Below are 11,598 nucleotides of genomic sequence, written 5' to 3'. Positions count from 1 at the left end.
TGCTGGAGATGCAGACAAGGGGGCACAGACAAGGGAGAAACAGATGGCAGGGTTCAACCCATTGACATTTATTAAGCGCCTATCAGGAATTTCAGAGTATGACCTTTGCTCCAGGTTTTTATTATTTGCCCCTTCTGACCAGGGGAGAGGGCATGCTGCAGCCTGCACGTACCTCTGGGCTGGGTCTGCTCCTCTGGAGCTGGTGCCAAGGTCTCTGGCAGCTCAGGAGCCAGCACTGCTCAGCTGCTGAAGCACTTGGCTGTCAGTTGCTCGGTGTTCCCATCTCCAGCTCCTCGTCTTCCTCCTCTGACCAGCTCAAGGAGTCATCCGAGTCCTCCTCCTGCACTGCCCGGGGCTAGCTTCCTTCTGCTCACCACAGGAGTGTGACCTGCTTCTGGGGAGCTCCAGCCTGGCCCAGGAGCCAGGGCTGGCTTTGCAGAGAGTGATCTCCACCTTGGTAGGAACCATGCTCACAAAGCTCTTCTCTATTTCGATGACCTAGAGAGAGGGAAAGGTGCAGTGAGCTGGGCACAGGATGTCAGGCAGCACATGCTCATCCTTCCCCTTACTGGCAGAGCCCTGACAGAGGAGAAGAGAGGAGAGATGTCTCCTTGTGTGCCAGAAGACAGAGCAGGATGAAACCTGGCCTCCACCTGAGCCTCACGGTGTTACATCTAAGCAGCACCCCAGTGCTGTTACAGAGCTCAGCTGGCTGCAGCCACACGCACAGCTGCAGCACAGCCCGCTCCCCACAGCACTGAGCTGCGCTGAGACAAAGGCATACCCACACCCAGAAGCACGCTCAGCTGCCCGTCAGTGCAGGCTGCACACACCGGAGATACAGACAAGAAATGCACGTGCAAATTCCTGAGTCTCACTGCTCCTCCCCAGCCAGCAAGGAGCTGAGAAATCAGAGGGTGAGTCTCTCCCTTCACGCTGCAGCCTGCCCACAAGCTCGGCAGGATTGCAGGGGGAGACAGGGTCCTGCTGGGCCAAAGACCCTTTAGGGCAATCTAGGACCAAATCCAGAACACCTACAGAGCTGTCAGTGATGTCCAGATCTGCTTCAGGACCGACTGGTGCAGCCACCGGCAGCCCCCAAAACAGCCTCCTCACAACCCCCAAGGCATTTCCTAGCAGAGACAGCTATGAATGCAGGTACCTGGGTGACCTCAGTCCCAGATGATCCCCACAAGAGCAAGCCAGCGCTGTGGCAGTGTTTAAAAGAGTAGCCAGGGTGTCTCAAGTAGTACAGAGCAGTCTGATGGGCACCGAGCCCAGGCACAGCCCTGGCGTGGCTCCCAGGGGATCCTACCACCATGGATCAAAGAGAAAAGCCTCATTTCCACATTAGCCTTTGCTGCTATAGAAAACTGGAGCTCTGGAGATAAATGGGTCCTCTCTGGTGGGACAGCCGTGGTGGACCTGTGTTCTCCTCAAGACTTTTGAGAGCTGGCAATGAATCACACTGAGGGAGGGACTATGAAATGGCTGTTTGTTCCACAGACGGGGAATAGACGGCATCCTGGGCACCACAGCATTTCTATTTGATAACGCAGTCAAAGTCTGCCTCATGCTCCATTCCCTGTGCAGGACTATGCAGAAATTGCAGCAACAACCATTTGATGCTTTTTTCAAAAGTTTGAGAAGGGAATAGACGGCATCCTGGGCACCACAGCATTTCTATTTGATAACGCAGTCAAAGTCTGCCTCATGCTCCATTCCCTGTGCAGGACTATGCAGAAATTGCAGCAACAACCATTTGACACTTTTTTCAAGTTTGAGAATCTTGACTACACAGAGAGTAGTTTTATTTGCTGGGAGCCTGTGTTTGGGGCTGCAAATGCTTCTCCCAGAGCACAGGCTGCCTCGCAGCATTGCACCCCAGCCCCACACAAACTACTGGAATACAGAAATCAAAGTAAACAGGATCTTACCCCCCAGAGATCCAGTTCTGCCTGGAAAATCTTATTCCCTTCAAAGATGACATGAACCTCAAGCTGAAAGATCAACAGAAAATTATCTGAGTGGTTATCAAAGCACTGCCAGAGCTCTTCCCCTGGACAGTACAGCTGCCTTCCAGGACAGTAATGCAGCCCACGTCCTGGCTCTGGTGTAACACTCTGGCAATCCCCTCAGTACCTGGGAGCATTTCACCCCCTTCAGAGCATGCCAGGTTCACCTCTGCCACCAGCTAAGAGGTTCAAGGCCAGCAAAGCCACCCACTGAGTCTGAAAGCCAGAGCCAGAGTGGCTGGGCAGATGCTTCTGCAGCATCGAAGCTACCGGGCTCTCAGCTCAGAGATGGCAGGTTAGCAGTGCCAACCCCAGCTGGCTCATCCAAATCAGGTGCCAGGAAAGCATGCATCCCCAGGCCAGCTCTGCCGGCTCCACTCACCACAGTGCGGTTTGCTTTCACACTGCTGAGGTCTGGCAGGGGGTTCTTAGCATAGACTGTCACCACCACCTGGCTGCCAGTTTGGTGCCAGTCCTGCCGGCATGACACTGCCTTCTTGTCCTGCCAGGGAGAGGAATCCATCATGGCACGGCATCTAGCCCAAGCACAGCCCAAACAGAGAGGATGTCTGTGTTAGAGGATGCTCCTTTGCACATCTCCTTCACACTTCTCCTTCACAGAGTGCTGGCTGAGGACAGCATCAGCTAAGCAAGACCAACCCCTGCCTTTCGTGCAGGTTTTTGAAGGGAAGTAGTTCATGTGAAGGTGGGCAGCCCCTGCCAGGCTGTCCCGTGCAACATGGGGCATCTGTGCTGTGCTTGGGGTTGCTCCAGAACAGTACATCCCCTTCTTCTTCCGGAGTCACTCTGCTGAGCTTAAGCTCATAGGCGCCATGCACAGTCAGGAAAGTCGGTCTGGAGGGCAGTGCAAGGGCTGTTGCTGGACGTGGATCATGCTACCATGCTAAATTTGGGAGACAGATGAGCCCCACCTGGCCATGTTTCACCTTTCTCCCACAGAACCCCCACCTCGTCCATGCCACATGCAGCTTTGGCCCCACCAGGCATTTCTGAGCATCACCAGGGGACAGACCCCCAAGAAACGTCCCAGGAGGGATCCCAGCCCTAAACTTGGGTGACAATTAGCACAAAGCATCTGCATCACAACATCACAGTTCATTCACTGCAACCTCCTTTACATCCACTACATGTTTTCTGCTCCAGGACAAAGAACAGACTGGGCTGAAAGGGTCAAGGACTGCTCAGAGCGGTGCTGACTCAGGAACATAATACACTTCCAGGGATACCCTGGGCTGCTTTGGTGCAACTTACCCAGCTCAATCCTGTTTCCAGACAAGAGCTTTCCTGGGGAAACTTACACACAGGACTGGGAATTGGAATCTTTTCTTCTCCCCATTGCCCTGCCGCAACACTATGTCACTATGTAGATGAGGTGCCTCCTGGGAAGCAGTTGCAGAAGGAAAGCTTCAAATTCAAATTCAGTCATCTGTAGTCACCTATCAAAACTTTTGGGGTTTTTTTGCAGGGCTTTTCCCATGCTCAGCTGCCTGTCCCTGTGCGGCAGCCTGCAGTGCTGGTTACACTGTGCCCGGGGCCAGCGCCTGCCTTGTTCAGCTTCCTATTGCACATCTGTCCATTGAGCTGACACATTTTATGAATGCAGGAGCAGCATTTTAAACAGCAGATGGATAAAGGTTAGTAATTCAAACCCTGTGCAGTCATCTGTCAGCAATTATGAAAATTAAGATAATTAAATGCAGAAACCCATGAGAATGCAGAGCAAGGGAAAGCGCACTCTTTGGGTGCCAGTAACAGCTCTTTGCTCACGAGTCACCCCTTCCAAGAGCCCCCTTACCCCCTTCCCCGTCCAGCAGTGCCACCCGCTGCTGCAGCCTGGCTGCTCCAGGAAGGCACTGAAGTCCGTCGTTTTGACGCCGCAGCAGCTCCAGTACTTCATCCTGGGGAGAGCAGGGTGACCTGAGCTGGGAGCACTCACAGGAGCAGGAGAGGAGAACACAGCAGGCTTCGGGGTGGTGGGGGAGAGGGGCTCAGAACCAGCAGCTCCCTCTGCCCCCCTGTTGCTCGAGGGGGGTGTCCCCATGCAGGCCACACAGCCTTGCGATACAGCACTTTCAGCCTTCAGCAGGGTCAGTTTGCTCCCCAGGAAAGGGTTGTTTCTTACCCTTCATGGAAGACAGGAACGCCAGGATGGAAAGTGCAAACCTCAGCGTTGCTCTCCAGGCCCTGGTAGATCTGTGAAGCAAGAAGCAGAGGAAAGTTTTGGCTTTGCCTCTGACACAGCACAGTGCAGCCAGTCAACCACCCATTGGTGCCCATTCCTGCACAGGGCACAGCGCGATGCCCAACATCACCCTTTTGCTGGGTCCAGCATCTGTGAGGACTAACTCTGGGACTATGCCCACCTGGCAGCCCAGCACTGGTCCCTACTCCCTGCCAGCAGTGCAGCCACCCTGGCCTCACCCGGGACCCCAGTGTCATCCCTGCGACTGTGGCAGCAGCCCTTGTGTATGCCGTCTCCCAAACACTGCCTCATCTCGGTCCGCTGCTGGGCAGCACTGCAACAGTGGGCAAGCTTGGACACCACAAAAACTTGCTTTGAGGTGCAAGGGGTCGTTCTTCCGTCCCGTCCCTTCCCCTCCTTCCCAGAGCATGTCCGTTTCACGTCCTCATCCATCTCCCACTTTTTGCTCCCTGCTCACTCCCCTCTCTGCTGCTTTCCGAGCATGCCAGCCCTCCCACAGCTTGGTCCCTCTGGCACATGCCTTGAGGCAGGCAGACAGTTTTACACAAGGCAGCCTTGGGGCAAGAGAGAAAGCGGGCTATGCTGCATTACTTAAATGCAGGTGGGAATCATTCCACATGCATGTTAACTATATGCCCATGTCCTGAACATGTGCTATACTGCAAGAAATTAGCAGCAATGAGATGCGATAGTACCACCTAACCTAGGAATCTGGAAGCCTCTTGCAGGAACGTGGCTGGGAGGAGACAGAAGCAGCTGCTCCAGGGTCAGGATGAGCAGAAGCATGTGGAGCAGATGGGCACTGCCACCTCCCACCCTCCCGGCACCCTGTGCTACACCTGGTGGCAGCTGGGAGAAGAGCCCCCATGCCCAGGCTGCTGTGCTCCTGGCCACGCAGCGCAGACCATGCAAAGATAAGGCCCTGCCAGGTACTCACCGCCTTGCAGGCTGCGTTCTTGCAGGTGGTGCCAGGTTTCACCGGGGAAGCCGTCTCCCCTGTGAGAGCAACACAGCTTCACCCTGGGGCACGTGCTGCCCACATCTGCCCCCAAACCCTCTGTGCAGCACCACTGCCAGCCTCCCAGCTTTATACCCACGGCCCCTGAGCACAGTGCCTCCGAGACACAGCTCGGGGGCTTTGCAGTTGGCTGAGCACCCAGCACAAACCGTTCTGTGCTGAACCTGCCATGCAAAACCCCATGCTGAACTTGCCACATGCAACCCTGCTGCTGTCTATCAGCTTGTCACTACCTGTGCAACTGCTCTCAGGTGCCTCATCCTTGGAGGACAGGTTCAGTTTCTGCAGTGCCTGCTCCAGAGACCTGGATACTTTAATTGGTAGCAGTTGTCTTGGCTCATCAGAGCTGGGAAACAGCAGCAGGAAAGGCCCAGTGGGTTTTTTTTTTTTTTTTTGCAATTTAAGTGTCTTTGCCTCTCCTGAGGAAGCAGCAGGGCAGGACACATGCAGAAGAAGTGGTGACACTGTTAGCTGAGTCCTCCTCACCTTGGTCTTTCCCGCTGCATCTTCTCAGCTGATTTTGGTCCTTGGATGGTAACTTCCTCCACTGGTTTGGCCTTTGGCTTGTCTGAGGTCTCCTCTTGGCTGAAAGTCTCAGGAGGCTTCTCCTTGCTGTGAAACCCTTTTGTGCATCCCTGAGCAGCAGAGGCAAGCCTGATGTCCACTTTGTCCTCCCTAACCTGACAGCTGCTCCCAGACCCTGCAAGTTTCTGTGCTCTGGTGGCTCTGTGTCCTGCCGGCTCTGGCCCTTCACTAGGGCAGGGGCTGCGTCCGCAGGGATTCCCAGGGACAAGATGGCATGGCAGCCTCACTGGGGTCATGGCAGACAGGTCTCAGCTCTGCTGCACCCCATCCTGGCAGCTGAAGGGCAGCAAGAGTCTCCCCCATGTCCCCAGGCCTGCTGCCTCCTTGCCCTGCCTAGGACTGCTCAGACATTCCCAGCTGTGCTGGTGCTTGGGGCATTGGTGTTCATCCCGCAGGATCCTGGTGGGGGATCCCAGCCTCTTCTGGCACCCTTCTCCGGGAGCTGCACTTTGGGAGCAGCAGCACCCCTGCTTGCAGGCTCCTTTGAAGCACACGGGAAATCCCCAGCTGTCAGCGGGAAGGGGACAGCCTTGGCACATGGTGGGGTCGGGGCAGGATGGGACAGGGGCAAGGAGGAGAGGATGGAGGAGCAGTGGGTACATTTGGGCTGGCACCTCACTCACCTTTATGGAGAGGAACTCAGAGAAGTCTGTTGTGCGTTTCTTGCAACAAGACCAGCCCTAGGCACCAGGAGATGACAAACTGGTGAGATGTGGGCAATCCCACCGGGCACAAGGTCCCTCCCTGCAGCTGCAGCCCCGGCTCCTGCCCCACTCACCTTCAGGGCATCGTGGAAGATGGGGACGCCTGGGTGATACAGGCAGGAATCTGAAAAGGGAAAATCAGAACTTTTCAGGAGGAGCAATCCTGCCACCTGTGACACATGGCAGCTCCTGAGCCAGCTCCTGCCACATGGGCTCCCTGTGCAGGGCTCAGCTCAGGCTGCAGCATGGTGGCTGAGGCCACAGGCCAGGAAAGTGTCACGCGTTCCCGCTCTCCCCAGTGCAAGGAGACAAACCCACTTACCCTCGGCGTTGTGCTCAGGATCAAACCTCTGCCCACAGCCCTTGTTGTAGCACAGCAATGCCATAGCTCAGGGGTACTTGCAGTTTCCCTCACTCCTTCCACAAAAATCCCATCAATCTCATCCGTGCCTGTGATCCCCCGTCTGCTTCCCCGCAGTTTCCAGCCCAGGCACCGGGAGGTAGCTTTGCCTATCTTTGGAGGCAGAGGGAGGAGGCGGCCGGTAACTGGAGAGCGGGCTAAAGATGGACATAGCAGCTCAGCAGCTGATGGGACCTGGCGCCCATGTTATCTCAAGAGGCATTTCATTTCTGTCCTGCCCCTCCCCTGCAGCCGGCAGAGGGAATGGGTTGTCCCCTTCCTGCAGCTGGGGTGAGCAGAGGACCTTCCAGTGCTTGCCGTCCCACCAGTGTCCAGCGTGGAGGCATCAGCACCACCGCAGTGCTCACGCTCTGCTCAGGGCAACCTGCGACTCCTCTTGACTAACTGCTCTCAGTTTCTTTAGCATTTATAGAGGCACCTGGAAGTCTGCTGAAAAAGAATGGAAGAGACTTCCCGGAGTCCCAGGCCAAAACCTGTGCACATCTCCCTCAGCCTGAAAAGGCAGGACCATCTGCTAGACAGAGTGCAGTGTAGGTGGTCGAGAAATCCTTCAATGAAGGGTCTTGTGCAACCCAGGGATGAAATCTGTCCCCTGGAAGATCATTGTCATCACAGAAGAAGAGCACAAAATGTTACGTGAGCTCTCCATAGCCAGGAAGGGTTTGCTCAGACTCCCTGCTCCTATTCTGGGACTGAAGGGTTTTCCTCTACAAACAGGAAACTCTCTAGAGATCAAAAATTTTACTTAGTTCCTACAAGCATCTAAAACAAATATTATTTTATTTTTCTTACTCCTGTTTGCAGACAGCTGTTTCCTGGGTGCTGCACTGACCTGTCGGAGCACACAGGACCTGGAGAACCGCTTCTGCTCAGGAACCAGGTTTGACACAAGCCCTTGGCACTATCAGACAGCATGAAGGGCAGGTCCTGCAGGCAGCTGCTGCCTAGGGACCCTGCTCGGGAGGGGAACCCACAGGGTCCACTATGGCTGATTTAACCCCATCCTTGTCCCATGATGTTTGTTTAACCTCGTTAATCCCCCTACAACACTCTGATAGATCTGCTGCCACCCCAAGGCGATCTCCAAAATTCAGAGTTAGGATGAACCCTTGCTGAAATTCTGGAGCTCATCAGGGAGATTACTCCAAACTCATTTCACGCTGCCCTGCTGCTCCACCTCCAGCTCAGTTCTGCCTTCCCCACCTTGAGACACCCCAGCCAGAAGCAATGTCAGGCTTTTCCTTGTCATCTTGTCAGCAAGAAAGATAGCCCCACCGGAGGGGAGGACACATATCACCATCCCACCTTATACCTGGGTAGCCTGTGTATAAAGGCACATCCAACCCAAAAAGCTAGGAGGTAAACATGAGGGCACGGGCCATCACACCAGCCCGAGCCACGTGGCTTCAAGCTGATACCTCCCTCAAGGGACTGCAGTGTCTCAAGACACAATAAATGACCCAACGGTCCCAAAGGTGGGTAAAAGAACACTGCTGGCTTCCAGAGCGCGAGGAATCACTTGGGACCCAGGAAGCCAGGCATAGCCCTGTGACAGGGCAATTTTCAGTCCCAGGGGCTGAGCAGAGCTATAGAATTTCAGATGTCCTTGTCCTTTCCCCAAGCTGTCAGCAAGGCTGCAGCTGTCACCCTCCCTGTGCCAGTGAGAATCTGGAGATCCGGTTACCTTGCATGCCTCAGAGGAAATGCCAAGAGGATGCTGTGGGTGATCCACACACGAGACTTGTCGCAGAGGGACCAGCAGGTATCTGGAGAGGGGAGGGGCCCAGCTGGGCAGAGGCCCCTCAGCACCTGAGGAGCAGCAGCGGGCAGCCGAGAGCACGCAGCAGCACTGCTCTGCCCTCACTCCTCTGCTGCACTGCTGCAAACGTCTCCAGAGAACAAGGTGGCTCAAAAGACAGAACCTACTGGGCAAATAGCACAGTGACATACAGTAAATCGGGGTGTCCACAGCTCCCAGCCCAAGAAGAGGCTCTGCAAGGTGAGGGGACTCAGCCTGGGAAACAGACACGAAACATCCACCATGAAAGAGAGATGAGCTCTAGGGCAACCGCTCAGTTGGCCACCAGCTGACTCAAGGCCCTGCTAGAGCTGGTCCTTTCAAAATGAGGAAAAAGTGGAAATAAGGTTCAGGGGATGGCAAAGAGTGTGCTGGACTGCACATCCATCACACAGTATCTAGTTTGAAGCTATGGCTTCTGGCAGTTGCATTTGGGCCACAGAGCTGCGTCGCTGAGTCGGGGCCTCCTCCGGGGCAGAGCTCCAAGTAAAGCAGAAGTCCCTGTGCGAGCCAGCCAAGCAGAGACAGTCACGACCAACACCTTTGAAACAAGGAATGGGCCAGCTGAGAATTATAAATAAGGCCTGATTTTTTTTTTATGTGCACTTGATTTGTTATAAAACAGAACAAATAGGAGGTAGAAAAAAAGGACTAAATGATTCTCAAACCCAGCCTAATGTGTTTGCCCTTGAACACCAGGGTCAGTGTTAAACAGCCACCCAACGTCCTGGGAAGAACGTGCTGGATGTCTCTGGGGAGAGAAACCCAGCTCACCCCTGACCCATGTGTCATTTGGGATGCTCTGTAAAGAACGCAGGAGCAGGAAGGGAGTGTATTTCTAAAGCATAAAAGGCTGGTTAGGAGAAGAAAAATTCCTGACATACATATTACTGATATGTATGCTACACAAAGCTAGTAGGCAGGATTAATAGTTTACTTATTTGGGAAATAAAATCTTCCTCATCAGAACATGTGCTGAGCAATTCTACAGCAGAAGTTCTGCCTGGCCGCTCTTCTTCTGACAGCACTGCTTCAGGGTTACATCCTGGCTGCTGTCCAAGAGGTCTGCACTGATTGTACTCAACAGCTCAGAGAACAGATTTGAAAAAAGACCAGAAAACCATCAGAAATGGGGATGTGGGCAATTTTCATCTCTCCATTCAAGAACACTGCCCTTCCACAGCTTGGTTTATTACAGGGCTATTGCCCCAACACTCTGGTCTCACCTTCAAACAGGAATCAGCTGCCCAGCTGATGGGGATTTTCTCCCTGTAGTTCAGGCAGTCTTGCTCCCAGAGATAATTTTGTCCCCTCGGAGCTGAGCTGCTAAAGGAGCCCATTTACTCTGGTGCTCACTCTGAAAATGCATGCAATATTCCTCATCAAAAAGTACAGCTCAGTCCTCAACAGGAACCAGTCCGAAAAGAAGATAGTTCAGTGTACTCTTAAGACTCAGTCTTCTTGTTGTTAGCTGGCATCCATAATAAAAACCTGCTGCCCAAAATAACTTGAACTGGCAGGGAGCATGTGGTTTTACAGGTTTTCCTTTTGAGGGTCTTGTTGCCTTAAAGCATGGTCACTATGAGCTCAGGTAGAGCAGAGTGGCCAGGATGTAGTGAGGAAGTGTCCCAAAGGCAGTGTTTCGTGCCTGGCTGAACCTCCTGCTTTCTTCCTCTCCTTTTGGCTACCTCTGGCACTCTGGTGACTCACCAGGTAGACAAGCAGCGACCTGAGCCCTGACCTAGACAGAAAACAGAATGATAGCTCCTTTCAGCAAGGCCACAGGAAACTGCATCCTTCTTCTTCCAGCTCTCAAAGGCAGCTCACTGGAGTAGGTCAGCATATTCCACCACTTGTAGCTTTCGATGATAAATGACAGCTTCTAATGAGATGCATTATGCCAGGAAGAAAAGGAAACGTTTGTCAACTGCTTTGATGTGACAAAATTACCAAAGTACCGGTTGGATTTTTCAGATTTATCTGTGATTCTTGTAATTGCAGTCACTATTGTTTAAGGGAAAGCTGCATAAAGGACGAGTTATAACTTCTGAAGCCCACAAATGATGGGGGTTTAAAGCCGAGAGCAAAGTGATAAGAACCAGACTGCTCATCAGTCCTTGGTCTGGTATGAGCTGATACTGCGTAAGTGCATTTTAAACAAGCTGATCAGATATGACAGCCAAAGGCAAGGGTGTCTCTTAATGACAGCCAAAATACTTCCTCACTCTGCAACTGCATAATAGCCAGTGATCTGGAAAAGCACACAGAGGAAGGCATTGCCTTCTGCACACTGGCTGAACCTCAGCACATCACAACCATCCTTGTCCGGAGTCCAGCCTCTGGAGCTGCACTTGCTACCTTATCCAAGCAGTGCAAGCACTGACAGCAAAACCCAAAGTGCTCCAGCAGACTCCAGCATTTGGAGTGACATAGCCTTGCTTTCTTGCTCGCTCCTGTGCCCAGCCTTAAATGCTTCTGCACTGCAAGCAGCCTGTGGTGCCATTTCCTCCTGCTGCATGCCTCTGAAAACCTTAGTAATGGTTTGCTTTACAGTTTTCTTACTACAACCTCAGTCACAGGCTTTCAGCCTCTAATGCAATTGAGAATAGTTACCTCTAGCATTCACACCAGAGCATAGTTTTAGTGATCTTTTGCTGTCACTGGATCTTCAATTTTCACCTCATACTGGTCTTGTTAGAAGGACTTTGACCCACGCTAAATCCCTCCGTCCCATTATTTTACACACCCTGTCACTCCCAGGGAAAAGTAGTAACCAGACCCATCTGTATCTCACACTTGAATAGGATTGAGGCAGCAGCAGAGTACTGCTGAA

General features: G+C 53.2%; 1 protein-coding gene across 1 annotated transcript; it reads right to left on the bottom strand.

Annotated features, from left to right (window-relative positions):
• Positions 1–262: 262 nt before the first annotated feature.
• ITGB1BP2 (integrin beta 1 binding protein (melusin) 2) lies at positions 263–7,029 on the bottom strand. Its single transcript, XM_010079387.1, is given in 12 exon segments — positions 263–357; positions 360–498; positions 1,938–2,000; positions 2,398–2,517; positions 3,832–3,934; positions 4,159–4,229; positions 5,177–5,235; positions 5,491–5,603; positions 5,744–5,892; positions 6,466–6,522; positions 6,621–6,670; positions 6,869–7,029. Coding segments are annotated over 12 exon segments (1,083 nt in total). The 5' UTR covers positions 6,933–7,029.
• Between the last annotated feature and the right edge of the window lie 4,569 nt (positions 7,030–11,598).

The sequence above is a fragment of the Pterocles gutturalis genome, unplaced genomic scaffold, assembly GCF_000699245.1.
Source record: "Pterocles gutturalis isolate BGI_N339 unplaced genomic scaffold, ASM69924v1 scaffold1989, whole genome shotgun sequence".
Classification (NCBI taxonomy): Eukaryota; Metazoa; Chordata; class Aves; order Pterocliformes; family Pteroclidae; genus Pterocles; species Pterocles gutturalis.
This window is presented reverse-complemented; position numbering and strand designations above follow the sequence as displayed.